This window comes from Mytilus edulis, chromosome 1 (assembly GCF_963676685.1).
Source record: "Mytilus edulis chromosome 1, xbMytEdul2.2, whole genome shotgun sequence".
NCBI lineage: Eukaryota > Metazoa > Mollusca > Bivalvia > Mytilida > Mytilidae > Mytilus > Mytilus edulis.
In genome coordinates, this window is record NC_092344.1 from 68,658,441 (window position 1) to 68,683,962 (window position 25,522).

A 25,522-nucleotide genomic window follows, 5' to 3' on the forward strand; every position below is an offset into this window, starting at 1 on the left:
TTTTAATGGCAAGGATTGAATAATTGTTGTAAATAGATTCGTATTTTACAATAATCGAAATATACGGCGAATACATTAAATATTTTTTTTTTTTTAAATTGACATAAGAATTGTATAACCCGCGTACACCGTAGCTGGTCTTTATAAGTGTGCACCACATTTGTATGTTATGTAGAATAGACAGGGAAAATATTACAGTTATTGCCTATGATTTAATTATAAATTTCATTTTAATCCGGTGAAAAATATGGAGACGCTAATAAAGAGACTATACCATGACACAATTATATGTATGCTAGACAAAACACCGTCAGCCAGAGGACGCGCGTTTCATCCACAACTTAGTGATGTGTTTATAATCATTTACTGTATAATTAATTCAATCGTTGATGAGCATTAAGTGTACTGCAATATGCAGTTTTATTCAATGATAGATACATTCTTAAAAAGCGGTGAATTGAATAGTAAAGTATTGTATTTTTCTTAGTAAGATACAATTCGTTTCCATTTAATAATGCTACATTGCAGGTATCTGCGCTTAGCTTGAAAACAAATCTCAATGTATTCTTCTTATAGGATTAATTCAATTTGTGTGGGATTTTTTCTATATAAAAGTTAACAATTGTCATACTAGATATTTAAAAATATTTATAACTTTACTATCACTTTAAAAGAGACCTAAAACAATTTTTTTTAACACATTATAGATCAGTTTTGTTTCCTGGTAAATGTAGGTTTCTACGTAACAGGTAAATCATAAATAAGTGTATGACAAGAGTATGTCCCTATTTTAAAAAAAGTCAGGTAACTCAGAACTACTAACGTGTTTTGCTATTGTTTATACGATGATTAATCCGTCACAAGGTATGTCTGCATTTATTAAGTACTAAATTTCATGTAAAAGGTTAAGTGTAATGCAGAAGACGTATTTCAAAATGCAACACATAGTTTAAAAAAAAATATTTTGTTATTTTTTGTGATCGATAATGTCCCAGATAATGTATATTATTGTATGCGTCGTAAAGCGTGAAATAACCACGTTTTTTTCTTCAAATAATCGAACTTGAGAACATTCTCTAGCTTTATCAGGTTCATAGAAAGAGATTATTTTTAATTTTAAAAGATGAAGCATTACCATTATACAAATTTATATATTTAAGTTTTCATTGTTTTATTGATTATAAGGAAATCATTTTATTTGACTTGAAGATACACTACAAATTGCACAAAGTTTTGTTACAGTATTCTATATTACCTTAATTATAGGAAAGTGTATGCAGAATATATATGTAGAACTTGGAACCGCGATGGTCACGCGGAAGTGAGATAGTCTACGCTGAAGTGCGTTGGTTAACACGCTGAAGTGCGATATTGACATTATGACGCAAACTTATTGTTAGCAACGCTGAAGTGCATTAGTGGGTACGCTGAAGTGCGATGGTCTAATTTTGTCGTTGTTTAAATCCGACGGTCTGAAATTTGAATCCTATCTAAAGTGGAGGTCTAGTGGTTAGCGTGCTAGCCTCGTATTTGAGAGTTCGGGATTTTATTTCAATTCAGGTTCAACCAAAGACTTTTAATTTTGAAAAAAGACTGGATGGCTGATCACACTATTTATACTTAGTCTACTAATAATAAATCATTGCAAATTTGCATAAAGAAAGATAGAATTTTAAGCGAAACAAATTGGAGTCACCGATCTTGTTTTCGAGATATGTCTTTATATTGCGTGTTGAAGTGCAAAAAAAATAATGGATTCACTAAGTAGGATCCAATTTATTTAAGCACATATACTTGTACAATGTATCTTGTTTTTGTCAAGGACTCAGGACTAAGTTGGGACCAATTGGGTTTATTTTTTTCCTATCCCGTTGCAGAAGATTATTACTGTAAGCACAATAAAATTACTGAGATTGTGTGTATTTTTTACAAAGCAGGTTTCATATTAAGCCGCTGAGTAAAACAAAATTATCGCTACTTGATATAACGAAAACAAATGCTTATAATTAATATTATCTTATTAAGTTTTCAACACAAAATAATGTGAAAGATACTTTAAAAATTTCAAAATAAATAATATGATCAAGACATTTTACTTGTCGTTTTCCGGCATACATTTTGTAGTTCCGAAAACTGGTTAGCTCATCTAGAGACCAAAATCATCTCATCCTTTAGCCGCCTTGTTCCCATTGAATTGCATATGTTGGTAACCTACATACACGGAAAACGTCAAAATTTTAAACCTCATGTGCGAAACCATCGCACTTCAGCGAAAGGACCATCGCACTTCGGCGTAGACCATCGCACGTCAGCGTGACCATCGCACTTCAGCGTCCCAATCGCACTTCCGAGACCTACATATATAGGCGATATATTATAAGTAAGACATATAATGAAGCCTTATAAATGCAACAAAAGAAACACCCATGATTTACCATGTTATAGAGTGTTATACATGTTATATAAATCTGGTACAAAAAATATAAATTTCCATAACTTAGCATCAATATACCAACTACACCTGCATATTGAACATATATTTTTAAAACCAATTGGAATGCCTGATCATGCAGCTGTTACTTTAGAAAAGGTCACTAGTGTCTGAGCAGAAAGTGTATGAACCAAGGTTATGTTAAAGAACGAGGTTCGATATACTGAAAAAAAGTTCACTGAAATAAACCAAGACCATGTTGATAAATGTTAATATCAACTTAAAAAACAATACAAGTTTATCTTCAAGTCTAGATTCTAAAAACTGACGTTATTTATCGTCTTAATAACGTGTTATGTTTTTTTTTTTATTGATTTTATATTTTACCTTTACTGTTAGGTCCATGTTTTCCATAAAATGTTGGCGTGAGTTGGTACTTATACATTCCGCCATTTGTGTTATTATGATATGTTATTCTTTTTTTTATCATTTTCTTTTTTGCTGATGTACCTTATCTGCAGAGTGTCTTTTATATTATTTCATGTTGCTATTTTGAGAAAAGCTATTACTTTGAACAATGATTTAGCTTACAACCTAATGTTGACTGCGGTTTCACAAGTTTAACATAGATATAGGAAGATGTGGTGTGAGTGCCAATGAGACAACTCTCCATCCAAGTCATTATTTATAAAAAGTAAACCATTATAGGTCAATGTATGGCCTTCAACACGGATGCTTGGCTCACACCGAACAAAAAGATATAGATGTTTCCAAAATTACCAGTGTTAATCCATTCAAACGGGAAAACCAACGGTCTAATCAATATAAAAAAGAGAAACGAGAAACACGTATAAATTACATTAACCAATGACAACTACTGTACATCAGATTCCTGACTTAGGACAGTTGCAAACATTTGCAGCGGGATAAAACGTTTTAATGGTACCAAATCTTATCCCTTTTTTTTTGAAACAATAGAATAAAATCACAACATTACATGTTCACCTATTAAGTCTGTTTGTTGTGCTGACATAGTATTGTCAATATAATGGAATTTTGTGTAACTGTTATACAATTGAGAGGTTTATTCTGTTATCAAGCCAGGTTGAGCTCTCACAAACATATTTAACCCTGCAAAAAAATATTTTTTAATTTAGGCCTTTAGTTTTATCCATTGAATTGTTTAATATTTATTTTATGTTCAAACCTTTATATTGACAATACTGGTATGGGTTTATCTAATTGTTGAAGGCCTTACGGTTGCCTATAATTCCTAAAATTCACCTTATTTGAAATTTGGTGGAAAATTTCAACATTGGTAATTATACCTTTTCTCCTTATTTTTACATTAAACCACGATTTTTCTACAAAAAGAAATACATGTACCAAGTTGGAAATATGACAGTTCTTTTCCATTCGTATGATATGCGTTTGAGCTTCTTATTGAGCGATTTGATAAGGGACTGTCCTTTTTATCTTATCTTTTCTCTTCACTTGACGCCTGTAACCATTCGTCGCCCGTCGTCGTCGTCCGTCCGTTAATTTTTTTTAAAAATCTTCGCTGAAACAACTGGGCCAAATTTAAAAAACCAAACTTGTCCTAAATCATCTTGTTTCAAAAATGCATCCGATAATCACGGTTCATGGCCGCCATTGTTAAAAAAACAACATAGGGGTAAACTGCAGTTTTTGGCTTATGTCTCTGAAACTAAAGCATTTAGAACAAATCAGAGCGGAGTAAAATTGTTTATTAGGAGAAGACCTATCTGCTCTGAAATTTCCAGACGCATCAAACATTCTCTTTTTTTGGTTGCTGCGCCTGAACTGGTACATATAAGGTAATTGTGTTGTATTTTGTGTTCATCCTGAATATTATAACAGATACAGATCTGTTAAACATCAAAATTGTTCAGCAAAGTACGCTCTAAAAATACATTGACATGTTCAAATTGTCATTTGACCCCTTCTGGATTATTTATTGCCCTTTAAATTCAAATTTGCACATTTTTTCGTACATTTTGTAAAACCCTTAAACAGAATTGTGTCATGAATTCTATTCTTGTCTATAATGTGGGACTTTTTTTAATATGCACACTGACCAAGTTGAGCACATACAAATGTAGGCTCTTTAGAGCCTCTAGTTTAATATAAGTGAGAGCTCGGTATTTTTGATATTGTATTTATTATATAACTTTAAGCCTTCTTTATTATTTTGTAATCATGTTCAAGGTGTAATACCACTAAATCATAGTACGTCGCAACCGGTTCCATACGAAAAAAACTGGAAAAAATGTTCACTTGAATTTGACAGTTGTAGGAAATTAATCTTACGTATCTTTGCAGTACAACATTTCTTGGTCATAAACATATATTTTTTTAAGCACCATTTTTTTTATTTGGTGTTTCTATAGAATATTTTGGAATCGTGGGGTTACATTCGTTTAATGTTTTTGACCTTTTGATTTTGCCATTTGATTAGGGACTTCCCGTTCTGTGATTTTACGTTTTACATGGTAACTAAAGTGTATACACGGATCAAATAAAAGCAACAGTAGTACACCGCTTTTCGAAAGTCATGAATCGGTTGAGAGACAACACATCCATTTTACAAACTAAAAATGAGGTAAATACATCAACCATAAGAGGAAAACGAACGAAACATCACAAACACTGAAGTGTAACAAAAAACCAAAACGTTTAAAAAAGATGAACATTTGATTGGTTAACTTTCATTAAAGGTTATTTTTCTTATATGCAATGAAATGTTTTGTTACATTTTGTCTGTAGTACTGGACAGGATAAAACTTTACTCATGCCAAAAATTTCTTTATTTGGAAGAAAAAAGATGCATTCTGCACAGTTTTTTTTTTTTAAATACAAAATAATTTAAAAAAGACTAATATGGGAAAATCCATGGTGGTATTACACCTCAAGTATTCTTTTTAAATTAGCGCAAACTATTTTTACCCCTTTACACAAAACTTATTCTTCCTTCAACAAAGTAATGATGGTATCTTGATAAATCATCCCAAACTATTATATACTTGTTTATATATAACTTCTTCTTCCTTAAGTAAGGAAACCGAGAGAATAATATTGGATTGCCTAAGAAACACCTTTCCCCTCTTTATAGTTAGCATCTTTTATTATGTGCACACAACTATGATATGGCGTTGTTCATCGTTATTACAGCTCTTCAATTCAATGTTAATGTAGCGTCCACTATTCTGTAATCGTTTATACATAGAACTTTTACTTACAGGGACATTAAATCATTCACCTCTAATCCATAACATTATATATTTTCATATTAGAAGCATATTCTTTTAGATCGTACAATGTACCTGATCATACCAACTAAAGCTAACATGTTATTTGTGATACTGATCCACAAAACTTATCAATTGACTATCACAGCTCAACGTGAGTAAACAAAATAATTTAAACTTTTTTAATAGATATAGGAAGATGTGGTGTGAGTGCCAATGAGACAACTCTCCATCCAAATAACAATTTAAAAAACGTGAACCATTATAGGTCAATGTACGGCCTTCAACACGGAGCCTTAATGTATGTTATATTTATGTAATACCTTTACTTTCAGTTGTCAAGGTTTCAAGCTATTATTGGAAATCAAATGGAAGTTGTATCGACCTTGACTGGCTATACAGCCCTTGCACGGTCGGTATGATTGCGACGATACAGTTAAAGCAATAGTATCAATGTATCATACATCTACCGTATTTCCGCTAAAATAAAGCAAGTGTTAATCTTTAATGAATCTAATCAGGATGGAGTTCCATGACTTGATAAGTAAAGTTTATGTCAAAGAACATCTCCTCCTTTTTCTAAATAAAATTTCATCCGACTTTATCAAGACCTTGTTGATAAATATTCTGTTTCAACTTCACAAATAATAAATGATGTTTTTTAAATAAAGATTCAAGGTACTGACTTGTTTCATTGTTATTTTCCCTTACTGTATGGTTCATTTTTTATTGTGAACTTATAACCTGGCTCGGTAATTCATCATCCCTCCATTGTGTAGTTATGCTATTGTCAATTTTGAATTATTGTCTTTCATGTTTGGTTATGTACTTTGTGTGTATGTCAATTGGTGTTTCTTTGTTGAAACAGCTATTTGTAGTAGTTTCCAGTAATTAAGATTATATTACTTTGTTAAATTCTGTATCTTTATATTTGAAGTTTTTTCCTGTTGTGTCTGAATGTTTTGCTCACACATTTATGTCAATATCATGGAATATGCATTTAAGTGAGAGGTTCAGATAGCTATCATTTCTACATAAGAAAATGCCTTTACCAAGTCAAAAATATGACAAGAATTTTGAATTTGATAGATGTGTTAGAGCTTTTTAATTTTGCCATTTAATTAATGACTCCCCGTTTGGAAGTTTCCTTGCAGATTATTTGTTATTTTACTTTATCCATATACAGTGCATGCAACTAGTATGACGTATTACGATGTTTTTGTTGGAGTACGTTCTTAAGGCATGTGTGTGTGTGTCATTTCGTCTGCAAAATAAAACCACTATTTAATTTATTGTTGATACATTTTAGATTATATTGGTATGTTGCAGACTGATATTGATTTATTAGTGAAAGAAATCCAAAAATTTAAGACCCAAAAGTTGCAAAAAGAGATTAAAACATTCAAACTATATTAAATACTTCCAAATATTAATAAAGTAATATTCTAACCAAAAGTCTTTTACTTCATTTTTGGCTTATAAACCTTTTAGGCACATTTGAAAGCTAAATACGAGTTAATATAATGTCAATACCGAAGGAGCATTCTAAACGCACTAATAGTCAAACATATATTTTGCTTTATGTAGCCTATAGCTACAATGTAGTTAAACTAAATGAGCTACAGTTAGGAGCCTTAACTTTAGTCTTTGTGGTTTGGTTCAAACCTGTGCGGTGACCTATTTGATAACTTTTATGTAAAATGTTTTGTTGTGGAGAGGTGTCTCATTGGCAATCATATCAAATCTTCTTTTTTAAATAAAATCTTCACATGCCACGCGATACCCTCATAAGAAGCATAGACCGTTAAACATCCCTACTAATTGTCATTGCATGCCGTGCTCAATTGCATTGTGAATAAATATAATTTATAGACTTTTTTCTGTCTATCTACTGATATGATGCTTCCGCTCAGTCCAACCTTACATGCACTAAAGGATCATACATCATAAAACAATATTTCTGAAATGTAAATAGAAATTTTCACGAATATACTATGCACTGAAAGATGTTAAAATGAAAGGTCAGAACGTCTTATGTATTCTAACCGTGTGTTTAGTAACTTGTGTTTCTATGTTGTGATGTTATGCTATTGTTTCAGAAAAAAGGGAGAAGGTTTGGTACCATTAAAACGTTTAATCTCGCTGCAAATGTTTGCACCTGCCCTAAGTCAGGAATCTGACGTACAGTAGTTGTCGTTTGTTTGTGTAATTTATACGTGTTTCTCGTTTCTTGTTTTTTTTTATATAGATTAGACCGTTGGGGTTCCCGTTTGAATGGTTTTACACTAGTAATTTTTGGTCCCTTTATTGTTTGTTGTTCGTTGTGAGCCAAGGCTCCGTGTTGAAGGCCGTACATTGACCTATAATGGTTTACTTGTATAAATTGTTATTTGCATGGAGAGTTGTCTCATTTGCACTCACATCACATCTTCCTATATCTATATATAATATCAGCAAATCCATTATGCTGCAACAAAGACTGTTCTTTCAGATTTAAAGGAAAGAAGGTTTAACGGCCATGAGCACTTTTTCGACACTTTTTACAAAGATGTACAGCCACTGTTAAGGTTATGGATAGTAATATAATCGAACAAAAAATCGGATTGCTTATTGGATAATTATTCATCCCTTGCATCGTAAAATTAAAACGCTAACAACCCCTTATAATTTGTCTTCATTTTCAATTCGTAGTGATGCAAATCGATTTTGTTCCTATAAGATCAACCATAAACCAGATGTGTACTCTGTCGCTTTGAAACTGTTCAAGCATAATATTACGAAATTCTATTTAATCTCACACATTTAATTTTTATGTTGTTCAAAGTGAAAACAATCATAAAAGTGTTGTTAACAGATCCAATATTGAAATACGACGGGCGTTTTAAAATACGACGGCAAAGGGACATGACACTTTTTTAAAAAGACAGGGCGTCAGTAAATCTCGGCAGAACGTCATACCACGCCTAACATTCCTGTAGGAAACACTTAATCTAGAATTATGTGAATGAATGATGGATGCAATTGCAGTTCGTTATTATTTTCAAATTAGTCTACAGAGATATTCTTTCTACGTATCGGGTAACACATACTATATTATACAGATGTTTTGTGTTCTCATTTATATTTATATTTGTATATGTTAACAGATAACCTTACACCATATGGAACAGCTACGCAGAGTTCTACCCACGAAGGAAGTGTACCTCAATATGCTATACAGCCACCAATATCAAATACATATAGTAAGACGTTATGTTCCGTTACAGGCCTTGGAAGGACACAAGCTTGGTGGATGTTTCATTTTTCCTTCGGATCTGCTTACATCACAGATATTAAAATCTACTACAGAGTAGGCTGTAAGTTTACACAGTAACTAAATAGGATGGTCATTTTGTTTAAAATGTATTCATGCTATACAAATATCGCCGACCATAAAGGGAAGCTAATTTGTATTAATGATGTAAGTTTTGTCACAACATAACTTTTTATGAAATAAAGTTAAAAACGAAATAAACATCTTTTTTATGTTTTGCTACTAGTCATTTATGACTATTTACAAATGTAACTTATAAAAGATATTGAGAGCCTTTTTGTACTGCAAACATGCACAATATTGGTATTGGTCATTCAACTTCTTGATTACCAAAGTGTGTTGACAGCAATACAGTTAACGTTCATTTTCGAGCTGTCGTATATATCGCATATAATTTTATTCATATCCTTAAGAGGATGACCTTTAACGCTGTGACAATGACTTTTTAATTATAATCCCTACCTTTTGTGGTCCCAATCATTTTGTTTTGTTTTCTGTTTTCAACATAATCAAATGATATTTATATTGAATTTTATAATAAGGCATGCATGTATATTTTTTTCATTGCAGATGCTCATCGTATGGATGGATTCAAATTATATGTGACCAACACATCAACTATACCACCGGACGGTTATCTCTGTTATGAAGATCCTGATCCTGGTCTTCCAGACCTCACTCAGACTATTCCCTGTAATCAACTTGGAAAATACGTCATTTATTACGATACTAAAAAAGACAACCACGAAGGACCTGTTATTGAATTGTGTTACGTTGCCATCAATGGTATTTTTATTATTAAAAAAATAAGTCATTTACAAAGGATATAAAAAACGATTCATAATTTGGATTTTCTGTTAATTTATGCTTTGTTGCAATCACTGGTTGGTTCACCACTTCTGATAATTCTTGCAGTAGTATAAATTTTCGTTAAAATATTTGACCCTGGCTTTTCGTGATTTTATTTATTCTTCTAAGTTTTTGTTTTTAAATCTTTATCATGGCTGTAGAAATAGTTTGACCTATACATTTAATTAAAAACAAATGTAGTACTGCTGGACTAAATCAAACGCATGATATACTTTATGAGTCTCTATAAAAACAGGTTCAATGAATCTTCTAGTTGATGATTTTCCAACGTTGTACTGACTATCCCAGTAGTCAATTATTCTGTGTTAACATGATTGACCATTGATACGTACATTTTATGTGAATTTATTGTTTATAACATGCTGATTTATTCGAAATGCTATGTAAAAAGGGGAAGTTCGTCCATAATTTGTAAATTTCCATAGACACTGTAGGGGATGATAAAAGCGGACATGTAGGTGAATTGTGTTACGTTGCCATTATGGTAAGTTTTGTATGCATGTGCAACATATTTTCTTCTAATGTACGGTCACTCCCTTAAAAGCCGTTTTACTATAATTCTAAGTAGTATTTTATATCAATATAAGCAATAAATGTGAAAACAGCTGTCAGGACCAGCGTGTTCTTTGTTGTTAGTGGTTTTTTTACCGTGTCACGTCACGTTAAGCAATGGATGATTCCGCTGTTGGAGTTTGACCTTCCTCTCATTTTTTTAATGCATAAGTTGTTCTACATATTTTTTGTTTTGATCACCTTGTATCTAATAAATAATGTTTTTCTTTAGTAATCAGAACACTGTTCTAATATTTGTACAATATTTTAGGTAAGGGTCATTGGTTTTTTTTTTAAATGAAAAAAAATCTTTTATTAAATAATAAAACTTTCGTGACTAGCAAAAACAATGACAGTTGGTTTTTCTTTTCAAAAAGCAATAGCTAAAATGTGTTAACAGTTGAATTTTTTGATCGAATAGTATTAACATTTTGTTAAAAATGAGAACACTAATCAATTTTATATTGGATCGTTTTAAACAGATTATATTTCATTTTTGTGTAAGTTTAAATTTTTATTCTCTAAGCGTGCAAAAATCTTATTCTCAAATCATTGCTAAGTCATTTATATATGTCTTCTTTTGTTTATTTTGATTCTTTCACAGACAGCTACAGAACTAACATACATTTTAGCTTAACTACTGATAACCAAGTGTTACAAAAATTGCATGAAAAATAATGTACGTAGAAAAAAATACTTGCACACGTATAGTTATTATTCAAATTATTAATTTTTTGCCATCGTCAACTAGTCCTATCAAAAGATTTCTTTTTCGGATATCGAGTAACAGTACTAACATTAGGTAGGATTAGCATGTATTTTATGAATTCAAATGACAGATGTGTTATAGATGTGTGTCTTTACAGCGATGTCGACTTTTGTATTAGTAATAGGTTCCTTTTGTTATTCTTATTTGGTGCTTCAAATTATACAAATATTTTATTTTCAGGGTGATCTACAATGTGTGTCTCGATTGAAGTTATTAACACCAAAGTATTTTGTACTATATAAAGATAATTATAAGTTCACTCCTCTAAACAAATATATTGATGATTACAGGATGTCGGAAGGGTATGTGGGGAACAGACTGTTCCACAACGTGTCCATCAATATGTATAGGCCAACATTGTCATCCTGAAAATGGCTCCTGTGTTTGGGGATGTGACGAACAGAAATGTTTAAATAACAGATGGGATATACAAACAGGTGTTTGTACTGACGGATGTGTTAGAGAACACTCGCAATTTTGTAATTGTAACAAATGTACGTACATATGATGAGAAATGTTTGTTCAACAATCACAAATATATTTCAAACGTTAAATATGTCAAATTGAAGAAACATATGAGTACCATGCATAAAACAGTGTTTGTTTATATTTGATGAACCACTTTTACGAAACCAATTAAAAACTCAACATATTAACTAGCATTAATTAGAGTGATGACTTGATACTGTCGAGGAAAACAGTTAGTTTAAATTACACTTTATAAATAATAAGTTTAAATTACACTTTATAAATAATCATAGATACTAGTCTTGATACTTTGTACGTCAGACACGTCTACATGACACTCATTGGTTACGCTTGAATTAAAATAAAATTAAAATAAGGCAAAAATTAGTCCGCAGTTGATAGGCTGTAAGAACCTGAATTTTTTTGCCACATCCGGGTTTGGTAATCTATTCTTTGGGTAAAAACTGTAAGCACTTTAACCGCAACTGTATATTGTATTTGCATGTGGTTTGTTTTTGATTAATCTATGACACATACACGTCGGCTTCAAATGTCACTGATATCATGTTTTACATTGAACTGTGTATGGAATTAAGCGTCATCAACTTAATTATTAGCACAACGTCATAATGTGGCAACATTTAATTCAACTATGTATTTGTGTGTTAAACTTAATGTGTGGTAATATTTGAAAACGTTTTTATTTATTTGCATATATACTTGTGTTAGACTAAAATATTGATAGAAAAGAACCTACCTGTACACACATAATGTACTATTTTTAGTATTTGTTCCAGTTGTATATTGTCTTCTTGACGTGTAACTAACATATTTTGTAACTTATATCTTATCCTGGTACTTTTGATAACCATATTATGAATGCTTCAATATTTCCTATTTTTTTCCAAAACTGATAGCTTAAAGCTTGTGCGCTCAAAATTTAAAATGTTTGCTACTTGATATATCAGCTTTGTATAAGTACTAAAACATGTAGAATATTTACATATAATACATTGTTAATGTTGTTACAATTGAATTAACATTTCTTAAAGATAATGATATTGTTTTTGTTTTTATTTACTCTTACTGAAGATTTGTAACCATTGTGACTGTCAATTTTAACAATTATAGGTCTCATAACAGCCTTGATCAATGAGCAAAGACCAGGCCGTATAGTTGGCTATAACATACCAAAAATAAGATGATGATGATGATGATGATGATGATGATGATGATGATGATGATGATGATGATGATGATGATGATGATGATGATGATGATGATGATGATGATGATGATGATGATGATGATGATGATGATGATGATGATGATGCCTTAACTCTATTCGAGATAAATTGAGTTGCTAGTACTTATGGCAGATACTGTGTTTTGAACACGGCCATTTTTTTCTATTGTGTTGATGATTCTTAATAATATGTGTGCTTGATTTCTTTCTAAAATGCCATATAAATAGGTCAGAGAGCAATAAAAGGAAAAAACTGTGCTCAATTCTTATGACAACAGGCATGTAATCTTATCTGATCAGATGAAAGCGTGTCATAGGATATCAATTCCATTATCACTGGATCTGTCAGTACTACACTTCATCTCACCTCTGATGGTAAGATTTACTTATAAAGATCGATATTACTACATGTACTACGTTATCTATCTCAATCCTTATTCAATACTACATTTAAAGAATCTATTCACCGCACATTTAATTCAGAATCGTACGACTCTAATAGATCGAAAACCACCAAAAAGCAAAAAACAAACAAAAGATCCCAAAAACAAGAAAAATACGAAAATGAAAACATGATAAAAGACATGGCTTCAAATATAGATACATCAGTTATGCATGTTAATCTTACCTTGTAAATGTATCTCTTTCTCTATACATAGTCTCGATTATAGTCCGAGATAAAATCGGATTCATTGATAAATTTTGAATAGATACATGTAGATCAATCTTTTTCATTCAAGTTTTCTTTATTGTTTTTAGAATCTTAATGAAAAAGAGAAAAGAAGAAGATTTTTGAATGTTTTTCGACAAATATATAACCATGCTTGCAGTAAATACTTACAAACTTGTATTGAAATTGAAAATGTGATGGAGTTGTTATAATTTATATGTTATCTGTAAAATAAATATAGGATTGTATAACCTTTGATTGAATTAGTATTCAGTAACTGTGAGTACTTTTAGATGGGCGGGTATATTCCTTACGACGTAATTACAATCCCGTTCCCTTTACAGAAATATAAATTGCATACTTAGACTTGTTACCGAGTGTGTACTAACATGAGCAACACGACGGATGCCACATGTGCAGCAGGATCTGCTTATTTTCCAGAGCACTTATCGATCGGGTGTTAAAAGCAATTGTCTAGTAAGTGTTCGATGATTAACACATGATCATGTAATTCAAACACTGCCCAAAACGAAGAGAGGAAATAAGTATTAGTCGAAAATCGAAATTCAACGACCTACTCATACATACATGTAACCCCGCCAAATATTTGATATGACTGCACAAGGCATAAATCATGTTTCTCAATTGTTTTAATAACATGATGATTTATCCTAAACCAATGATGTCCTCTTTCACAATGCACGAACTACATGTAACCATTTATTTATTTTAGGAAACTTCTATCAATACGGAAACATATTTTAATAAAAATATTATTGTAAAATCAAAATACATTTAAAAAAATTATAAATGTTTTTCATTTGAAAATATCATTTTTTTTTAATTTAAAAGCACGATCATAGAACCGCATTTTTATGTTATTTGTTCTATGGAGAAATTAGTGAAGATATCTATCACCTTTTAAACAAGTTTTTACAGAAGTCTGTAAGGGTTTATTAGTCAGGGGCATTACTTAAACAAGTAACAATTAAAATTACCTATTCAAGTAATGTTGAAAACGAGGCTATTTTAAAAATTACTTATATAAGTAACTTTTCTGATTATTATTTTTATAGGTGTCCAATAATACAGATTTTACTAGGTTTAACAATTTTTTACAGTCATCTGGTAATTTTCCCCCTGACATATTAAATCTAATCCTTCTGAAACACTAATTAACTTTCTGACGCACTTATCTTTCATACCGACGCTTCTTGGTCAAAGATTGGTATCTTGGGACATTTAAATTCTCATTTTCCACCAAAATCTTGAAGGTAGACTGATATAAATAGATAGATACTTGTGAATTGATTAAGACTTGAAGTTATTTATAATTTACATTTAGTCTATGTTTTATTGAAATTTAGAATAACTCTATTAAGTAATTTGTTCTATTTTCAAAAACAAAAATTACTTATTTAAGTAACTTAAAAAAATTACTTGTTTAAGTAATGGCCCTGACTGTTTATTGCTACACTCCTATTGATCGTAGAAAAAATTGAAATCCAACGGTGTATTCATGTATATACAAACTTTCATTTTATATTCCTAAAACTAACATAAGAAAGGTTAAATGAACAATATATCAAGATCCATCATAAGTCAATTTTACCTGAGGGAGATGGATTTATACTTTATTAAGAGTTAACATAGTGTTACAATCTTCAAGCTAGGTTTATAATAAGGATAGTTCCTTAATGTAATATTATAACAGGTCAGCAATTAGAACGTGTTAAAATACTTCGGGTGTTGCATGCAAACATACTATCTCGGGTGAGACATTTTCTTGATGTGTTGGCGATTCATTGGTGGTCTTGGGCTGCGGTTTACTCTTTTGTAGGGTTTTACCTTTTTGACACACTCCCCGTTTGCATTCTCAATTTTACAAAATAAAGAAGTTCAATTGTGATCATTGATAGATTATAAGGACAACTGTTAGATTTTAAGTCTTATTGGATCGATTTAAATTTCTGAATCCGGAATGTTAACAGTATTTTCCGTTCTCTCAGCAACTACCAAATGATATAATTAACATCTTCATAAGTTAATTTGTAAAGGAAACAATCTCCAACAAACCAAATATTCATACGTATGTAGCACAAACTTAAATTAACTTTACTCTAATCCTTCTGAAAGACTTTTGTAAACAAAAAGCGCGTCTTCATAACAAAATAGACCATGGTATCTATGGTGAGTTCAATTGCAGTATAGCAACATACTGTAAAGTTATGGTTGTGCTAGAAATAATGAAACTACACTGGTATAAGATAACAGATTTCACAATTTTTATTTTCTTTAATATATCTGAATGTTTTGCATGTGAAAAGGTTGACCACCTAATCAAAAATTATATCCCACACTGTACATGTTCAATTTTAAATTCAAAGAAAACAAATTTGTTAAGACGGAACAAACACAACACGTGGGTGTTCCCAAAAGAATGTAACCTACATTGTAATCTTTCTTTCGTTAATACTATAATCATATATTCACCTTGAAATATGAGAATACAAGCGTTCGCTTGAATGGCATTGTAAAAACTAGGTCCTTACTTTAAATAATTCAGATGGTTACATAAAGTGTCGAATAGTTGATTTTTAACAATATGATGATTCATCCGATAAAGGTATGTATCTTTCACTATTTTCTAACTAATCAATTACCTGTTTTACAAAATAAAATATTCTTGCATTAATAAATCAGCATATTCAAATAGAAATAATAAGAGTGCAAATGAGACAACTATCCATCCAAGTCACAATAAGCAATACAAGTTACTACACATATTGAAGAATTGTAAGTACATGAAAGAACGACGTATTAAGGTTTTTGTTTTTTTTTGGGGGGGGGGGGGGGGGGCGCTAAGGGGATGAAATATTCCATCTAATAAAACGTACATTACTTGAAGGGCTTATATTACAGGGTTAAGTAAACAAAACTCAAAACACAATATTATACTTTTGTAGATTTCCCAGACATCATCGCATTCTTATGTCTGATTGTTTATGCCTGAAAGAAAAGGGTTTAAAATATTGATCACTCTATCACATCCAACCCTGCACTTCTCAAAATATGCATGATACACTTAAAGTTTTGACGGAACAAAACCAAGATTGGTGTGTCTATAAACACGTACATCACAGTATGATCATTCTTTCGTTAGGACAATTATTATACCTTTATGATAGTACAAGTGTACGCTTGATTGGTATAGTTGAAAATAGGTTCATAGTTTAAACGAGTCGGATTACTATGTGAAGTGTCGAATATTTTGTTTTTAACAATACGATGATGTATCCCATGGAAGGTATGTCTCGTTTAAAATGTACGAAAACACTTATTATTTTGTTACAATGTAAATGATAAACACATAAGCACCCTGAGGCTCATAGAAAACAAAATCATTATCGTTCTAATGAAATTGTTATGAGTAAGGATTTAATGTTGATGTGTTGGAACATGCAAGTTTAAATTTTATTTGCAAAAATAAATACGCATCGAAAGGAGTATTCATGTTTGTTGATTTGTGTAAAAAATATATGATCGATCAACTCTGTCAAAGCTGTGCATTCAAAAGTAAGATATTGTGTTTTCTCGGTCAAATTAATTTGTTTCCGTTTACATTGTTTAAGAATTACACGTTGGAGCTATCTTTTCACAATTAAATTCTATATTAGTGAATTTTTTCCATATAACAGTAAGCATTTATATTAACAAAAGAAACATAGGACTTAACTATAACTTTTATCCCAAAACCTGATATAATTTGTTTTGTTGAAAACATTTTAGAATATTTTTGTTTCCTGGTTAAAAAAAATGGAATGAAGGTAAGTTTCTATGTAACAAGTAGATCATAAATTAGTGACTAACAAGAGTATTTCCCTATTTTAAATGGGTCAGGTTACTTTGAAATATTCACGTGTGTGATGATTCTTATTAATTGGATTACAGGTATGTCTTCGTTTATTATGTATGTATGTTCCTGTCTCAAGTCAGGAGCCTTTAATTCTGTGGTTGTCGTTTGTTTTTCGTTCATTTTTTATACATAAATAAGGCCGTTAGTTTTGTCGTTTGAATTGTTTTAAATTGTCATTTAGGGGGCCTTTGATAGCTGACTCTGCGGCATGGGCGTTGCTCATTGTTGAAGGCCGTACGGTGATCTATAGTTGTTAATGTCTGTGTCATTTTGGTCTCTTGTAGAGAATTGTCACATTTGCATTAATACCACATCTTCTTTTTTTTAAATAGAAAGTTATAGGTCTAGCGCATTGCAGAATATTGATTTCAAAACCCAACATATATTTTGTCATAATTAAACAAAATAATGCAGGTATCATAAAAAATCATCTCATTACATTTTCTTGTTTACACATAACTTCTCCTTCCTTATTGAAACAAACCGAGAGATCATTATTGGATTGGCTACGAACCACTTTCCCTCCGTTAATAGTTAACATCGTTTATTATATTTACAAAACTATTATATGCCTTCGTGCATTATGCTTACAGCTCTTCAATTCAATGTTCAGGTAGCATCCGCATTCTGTCATTGCTTGTATTATGAATTTTTAATTTTCAGGAAAGTCTACTTCTAATCCATAATATTATAGTGTGTTCCATATCAGCAACACATTGGTTCCGATCGTACCTGATGATGACAACAAAATATAAGATGTTATTTGTGATTCTGCTCTTCACAACTTATCAATTGACTGTCACAGCTCAACGTGAGTAAATGATTGGCATTCAAACTTTGAACTGAGTTTTACTGTGCGTATTGTTTTATGTTTGTTTTTGTACATTGGCTAGAGGTATAGCGGAGAGTTGAGATCTCCAAAAACTTGTTTACTCCCCCCTTCCTCCCGCATTTTTGCGCCTGTTCAAATTCAGGAGCCTCTGGCTTTTGTTAGTCTTGTATGATTTTTAATTTTAGTTTCTTGTGTATACTTCGGAGTATTAGTATGACGTCCCCTATCACTGAAGCTGAAGCTAGCCTATGGATGCGGGAGTTTTTCGCTGCATTGAAGACCCATTGGTGGACTTCGGCTGTTTTCTGCTCTTTTGTTGGGTTGTTGTCTCTTCGACACATTCCCCTTTTCCATGTTCCATTTTATTTGTTTTACTATTTGTAATATTTTCTACCCTAAACAATGGTTTCAACGATATATGTACAGTTAATAAAATAGTATTGATGTATCACACCTCTACTTTGGCTCCGCTAAAGTAAAGTGATGGATAAGATTTGTTCAATTTATTTGGGATTGATGTTCAATTACATGAATAAAGGCAACAGTAGTATACCGCTGTTCAAAACTCATAAATCCATGGACAAAAAACAAAATCGGGATAACATGAACTATACAATGTATTGGGTAAGATAGAATATTTGTTAGAGATTTCATTTTTTCTCATTTATATTTGTTTTTTTTTAACAGATAATCTTACACCATACGGAACAGCTACGCAGAGTTCTAATTTTGAAGAAAGCTTACCCCAAAATGCTATAGAGCCACCTATATCAAATACATTTAGTAAGACTTTATGTTCTCACACAGACCGTGGTAGTAAACCAGCTTGGTGGATGTTTCATTTTTCTTTCGGACCTGCATACATCACAGATATAAACATATACTATAGAGAAAACTGTAAGTATACGTAAAGGCCGTACCTTGACCTATAATGGTTTAATTTTATAATTTGTTATTTGGATGGAGAGTTGTCTCATTGGCATTCATACCACATCTTCCTATACCTATACTATTATGATAAGACATTTATTAGCAAACTCTTCACAAAAGTATTCTTATAATACAGACATGGCCAGTTTTATGACAGTCACATAAAATTCCATGTTTTTGACAGCAATGTGTGAGCAAAACAAGTTTCTTTTTTTCCCAAACATACTACATTTTGTATATAAGTGTTTCTTGTAAAACTAATTTGAAAGTCAATTCAATATTGTAGTGTAATGCAAGGAGACACAACAGATGCCAAAATGGTTGATAATGAATTGATCATGTAAATATTAATATAGTCTCGCATGAAAATTATTATTGTTTTTTTATCTTTTGCAGTTGCTGTACGGATGGATGGATTTAAAGTATATGTGACCAATACATCAACTATTCCACCTAATGGTCATCTCTGTCATAAAGATGGTCCTGGACTTCCTATCACCACGCAGACAATTCCATGTAATCAACTTGGACAGTATGTCATTTATTATGACACAAAAGGGTCTGTTCAGGACGGAGTATCTTTCGGACCTATAATCGAATTGTGTTACGTTGCCATCAATGGTACGTTTATTGTCATTGTGTAAAAATGTAATATCAAAGTTCCATCATTTCATTCCTTCTACTAAAAACACATGCTTGTATTTTATTTATTACAGTTCTTTATCGGATGAACGGATTATAATCACACGTGACCAATTCATCAACTATTTCGCCCAATGAAAGCCTGCTATGACGTGCTGGTCCTTGTGTACCAAAAACCAAATAGACTATAAAGAATTTGAAAAATAAGTCATTCGATTAAATTATCAAAGTGATTCACAAATCGTCATTTTGGTTGAATGGTGCTATGTTCAGATTACTGTTTGGTTTACAATTACTGCTCATAGTAGTATTATGTCTTTGAAAGTATTTGACTTTTCGTCAATGTATGTGTTGTTAAAATTTGTTATTTCTTCTTTTCATTTTGTCCCCATAACACTTTCACCGGTAATATTATAGGAAGCAAATGTAGTAGAAACATAAGTATACTTTTTTTAGATAGGATTTTTTTAAAATAAAAAGTTGATACTCATAACATAGCTGGATGCATACTTTAAATGATAAACTATTTCTAAGAATGTTTTATACATTTTATATGACCAAAAACACGTGATGCTGGATACATCTATTTATCTTCATCTGTTTCTAAATTTATGTTTAAAGATATTGGAATATTCGAAGCACTAAAGTTTTTTTACCAGAATGGATATATTGCTTTAGCGGTATCTTTCTGGAATAACTGGTTGGTTGTTTTGTTCGCAAAAATGTTGTACTTGTGAAATCAGCGTCACGAATGAGCCATATGTAGACAAAATGCTTGTCTGTGAACTAAATTTGAAGCCTTGTATTGTTGGTGCGTCGGTACATCCATGGGGTCAATGACCATTCTAGTGAACGATTAATCATGACATTTTCATTATACTAGTAGTCTGCTCTTTTGTGTTAAAATCATATATTATCAATATGTTAATTATCTATACTTTCAATGTTTATAAACAGCTGAATTATAATAAAGACTCAGTTGGCTCTTTAAAGAATTTATTTCATCATCTGTCACAACAGACAAATGTAATATGTCGGTATTTTATAAGAAATATTGATATACATGACTGTATGGTATATGCTCAAGCGGTTGACAAGATGATCTATATAGCATATGTGAATTGATCGTTAACAAATTGCAAATTTGCAGGGTGCCCAAAAGGTACTTGGGGAAGAAAATGTACTACGAAATGTCCTTCTAAATGTATAAACCAACACTGTCATCTTAAAAATGGTTCGTGTGTTTGGGGAAGTGAGTATTGTTAAAGCAAATACGTTCAACAAATCACACAATAGTAGTGTGTTAAATCAACCAAACACTTGGCTTGTTTTATATTTGTTAAGCACAGTAGATGATTTATACAAATTTAAAAATAAGAAAATATTGTATGATTGCCAACTAAAAATGTTTGATTTGGAAAATTCTACCCTTAACATGGTACAGTGTGTTGAAACAGTACAACAAATGAACAAACTAAACAAATAAGTTTAACAGGGTTAACTCGTTAGATCGATACGAAGCGCATAAAACCCTGACAAAACCACAATAGACGCAAAGTAAAGATCTCGGACTTTTCGAAGTTCTTAAAAAAAAATGTTCATAGCTGATAATATTTAAAACATATTATGGATTTTAGAGCTGGTTCTTTAACCAATGAACAGTTTATTCAAATTTGATACAAGGTTGGACAAATAAACATATTTTACAATATATACAATTTAATAGTGTATTATATTTTACTTTTATTTTAACTATGTATCATATTTCACAAATATGTTTGATGTTTTATGTTATTGGTAGTTGTTTGACGTGTTTCGAAACAATAGTGTATGTGCAGTGTATACATCGTGCAATTAATTTTCTTACCGATGCCTTTAATCCTATACGCTAAAATGTGTTTGTAGTTTGATGTATTGGCTTTGTAACATAACTACACAAACACGCTCACGCTTTACCAAATATGCATATAACCAGTATAACGTATATGTCACTAATCATATCTTTTTTTAAGTTAGCATATATTTTATATACATTTTGTATGAGTTATTATGCATACTATGATAACTTCGTATGTCTTTTACTTTAACCATATTTGACTTTAATCTCGTTGTAAAGGTTTTGTATTTTGTAAAGGTGAGTGTAGTGTGTATCTAAAAAAAGAAATATCTACCATCTTTGTAAAGCTAAAATGTTATATGATTGCCATGCAGTGAGAAACCTGTCCACCAAAGACAATCATGATGTAAGTAAACGTTAACAACTTTGGATCATTATTGGACCTTCAACAAATACCAAAACATATCAGGCCTAAAACTAATAGATATTACACAATGTAAACGTTGTGATGCAAATGCCAATCAAGAAACGATAAACAAATAGGATAAACAGCCATAAACTGCAATCTTTACAGGCTCCTGACAAGCACATACACAATGTTACGGGATTAAACATGTTTGCTGTATCAAAAAATGTCTTTTCACCTGGAACAGTGGTTGATAAAAATAAACTATAAACATGAGTTGAAAAGTGTTTAACTCATTAGATCGATTCAAAGCACTAACTGATCTGAAACAAACATAAAGGACACACATTACATATTTGAGAGTAGTTGAGACTGATGATTCTGGCCAATAACGACCAATAAGAAGTCGTGAAACTAAGACCCAACATCTAACATTCAACAAATGTAATGTAAATACGTAATTTTAAGTTAAAAAAAACATGGCCTTATGCAAGGCTAAAATATATGTATCGACAGATCGTAGAACCATGATTGTACGTAAGTCTATAACAATACAATAATATTAAGTAAGGTTTTTATTTATAGATAAATAATATGTCAATACGAATAAAAAAAATATGTCAATACGAATAAAAAAATAGTCTCAGAAAGAGAGACGAAAGATACAAGAGGGACAATTAAACTCATAAATCGAAAATAAACTGACAACGCCATGGCTAAAAATGAAAAAGACACACAGGCAAACAATAGTACACATGACACAACATAGAAAACTAAAGAATAGGCAACATGAACCCCACCGAAAACTAGGGCTGATATCGGTGCTCCGGAAGGGTAAGCAGATCCTGTTCCACCTGTGGCACCCATCGGTTTGCTTATGTGATAACAAATCCGGTAAATAATCTAATTTGGTAGGTCACATTTATGAAAAGGAAGGGGATTGTAGTTACGACGTAAGGAACATATCCGATATCATTTGTGAAACGGTTATTCCTTAATGGTCAACCAACTCGTGATGACGTCCGTAAAAATTATGAAGGGATGATTTCAACATCACCATTTACAGCTCTTGGTTTAATAGCTTCCTTCTGAGCAGCAACAATCTATCAAGAAAATCATGATAGGAAATGCAAGCACAGGAATATCGTATCTATTGGGAGATAAATACCCCGTATGCTGGACTTATTATAGAGTGGGAAATAAGTTTATTTAAAGGATCGGTAAATTTGATTAAAGAAACGTATCTTAACGTACAGTCTCGGTAAACGACATAAGCACTTTCATTCATATATGTCTGTATCTTCAGAAATCAATATCTTTATTGTGTATCATAAGAGACTTAGTCATATTATTATTTGTTAGTTGTAACGTTAATTGAACATAAACTCTTTCTTATTTAAAATCACAAAAACACTGTGCAATCATAACCAAAGCTTTAAGGTTTATGACCCCTTCTGTAGCCATTTTTGTACAAAATTTTCAAACTTCAAATGTATCAAAACTACAGATATAATGAATAATAGAGATAGGCTATTTTGTACATTTACCGAGGGGAAACTTGATGCAAAGAATTATTATTTACTGTTTCATTGCATTTAATAGAAAAAGAATACTTTGTTGCAAATAAACCAAGACTTTTATAGAAAATCCACAGCCTTTATTACAGAGATTTGTGTTAAAAAAGTTGGAACATAGGTTACTCACTTGCTTTTCTATGATGTGCTAATGTGTTTTTTACAAACAGTTATAACCAACCTTTAAATGCCAAAATACCTCGTGCTGAGTCACTAAAGTCGAGCGCACCCTAAAAAGTGTACTTGATTTGGTCCATATTTTCATTTGTTTTAATCAATAACTACAATAATAAACTTGTTTTAAGGAAATGAAAGCTAGCACTGCATGCAATAACTTATATCCATCAGTCATCAAATCGCCAAATATGAGAGTACAAGGATTAAGTCTGTGGATTTTCTATAAAATTTCCATATGTTAAGCATTGAATCAACACAAGGGAACACAATCCTGAAATGACTTCAGAGAATACAAGTCGGACGTTGATTAAAGCAAACTGATATTGTCAATAGTTTCCTTTCCTTGTTTTTATTTTCTCTGTTATTTGATTATTTGTGTTTTACCTATATCAGTAATTTTATATATGCATATTGGTTTCAAAATAATTTGGTTTGAAATGGTAGTATTGTGCATAACCCGATGGAAAATGTTCAAGTACACTGATAAACTGATGACAATGATACATAGGACATCGACAGTTAATCAAACCTTTAACGGTAAGAACTACTAATGAATAAAATGTATTATTGTACATGTTCAAGTAAATGGAAGCTATGACATAAAATATGTGAAAACACACAATTTTAAACTTGACACCCCTCCCCCTTTCATACTCGCCATATATTAAATGGTACGTCTCTTACGGATCATGCTGGAACATTACATGTGTGTCTCTTTTGTGAGGGACGGGGTCGTCAACCTAAAAGAAACATTGAAGAGATGTCAAAACCTAATTGGATCAAAAAGAAACCTTAACCAAAACAGGGAATTTATAAGCCTAGGAATTATAGCTATATATGTCCATGTGGGACAGGCTTCTCGTTTTTTGAAATCATTTAGAAATGTTATGACATCAAGTTAAAGTTAAAAAAAAAAGATATCGGTATAAAAATCTTCATTAAAGTCTGACCATTCAAACAAAAATTCAAATATCAACACATACAGATAATGAAAAAACATTATAACCAGTAATAGACAAATTACAAATACCATTCGTTATCTTTTCAGGTTAGGTTTTTGCAGGTAATTTTACGAGTGTATTATTCAAAACCTTCCTTAAGGATGCTTCTTAAATAATAAGGTGGAATAAATGATTTACAGTCCATGGCAACACCCCCAAAGAATTATGATGTGTGTGAAGCGACAACATTTTGGATAGACAGTTGTTATATGTATGGCATATATCAAACTATTGAACAAAAACGGCCAAAATTAGAATGACTCAAATTCGTTAAAAGCAACATTGCACCGCAAGTAAATACGAGCGTCTAAAATGGTGACTATGAAAACAAATGACTGCCACAAATGTTAAAAAAAGAATGGAATTTTCAGAATTATTATAATAAAGTTTTTGAGCGTGTCTTTTTTTATTGTCCTGGTTTTCAATTGCATAAAACCGACAAATTCGACAACATTTATTTCTATCCTGATTTAATGTTTTCGTTAATTATCAAATATTTTCTTAAAATAATGCAGAAATTTACCCACATGATCTGACTTTTAACATATCAAATATCACCGGTATTTACTTTCCTTTCCTAGATTTAGATAGTTCAGTTTTACAAGGTTAACCCAGAACT

The 25,522-nt window shown here is 31.4% G+C and overlaps 2 protein-coding genes across 7 annotated transcripts; both read left to right on the forward strand.

Annotated features, from left to right (window-relative positions):
* The first annotated feature begins 755 nt into the window (after positions 1–755).
* Positions 756–13,839, forward strand: LOC139487953 (uncharacterized). The gene is made up of 7 exons (XM_071273227.1): positions 756–864; positions 5,762–5,854; positions 8,847–9,056; positions 9,584–9,799; positions 11,495–11,698; positions 13,147–13,293; positions 13,678–13,839. The coding sequence occupies exons 1-6, from the start codon at positions 846–848 to the stop codon at positions 13,188–13,190; spliced, it is 786 nt and encodes a 261-aa protein (XP_071129328.1). The 5' UTR covers positions 756–845; the 3' UTR covers positions 13,191–13,293; positions 13,678–13,839.
* Positions 13,840–16,108: 2,269 nt separating this feature from the next.
* LOC139487979 (uncharacterized) lies at positions 16,109–25,302 on the forward strand. 6 transcript variants are annotated; one of them, XM_071273280.1, is made up of 6 exons: positions 16,109–16,214; positions 18,168–18,315; positions 19,024–19,233; positions 19,663–19,887; positions 21,059–21,160; positions 24,951–25,071. In XM_071273280.1, the coding sequence occupies exons 1-6, from the start codon at positions 16,194–16,196 to the stop codon at positions 24,953–24,955; spliced, it is 711 nt and encodes a 236-aa protein (XP_071129381.1). In that variant the 5' UTR covers positions 16,109–16,193; the 3' UTR covers positions 24,956–25,071. The 6 variants fall into 6 exon arrangements, with proteins under 6 accessions (XP_071129381.1, XP_071129374.1, XP_071129406.1 ...); XM_071273305.1 differs by lacking the exon at positions 16,109–16,214 and adding an exon at positions 16,770–16,895 and having other exon boundaries at positions 24,951–25,302; XM_071273314.1 differs by lacking the exon at positions 16,109–16,214 and adding an exon at positions 16,871–16,913 and having other exon boundaries at positions 24,951–25,302.
* Positions 25,303–25,522: the final 220 nt, after the last annotated feature.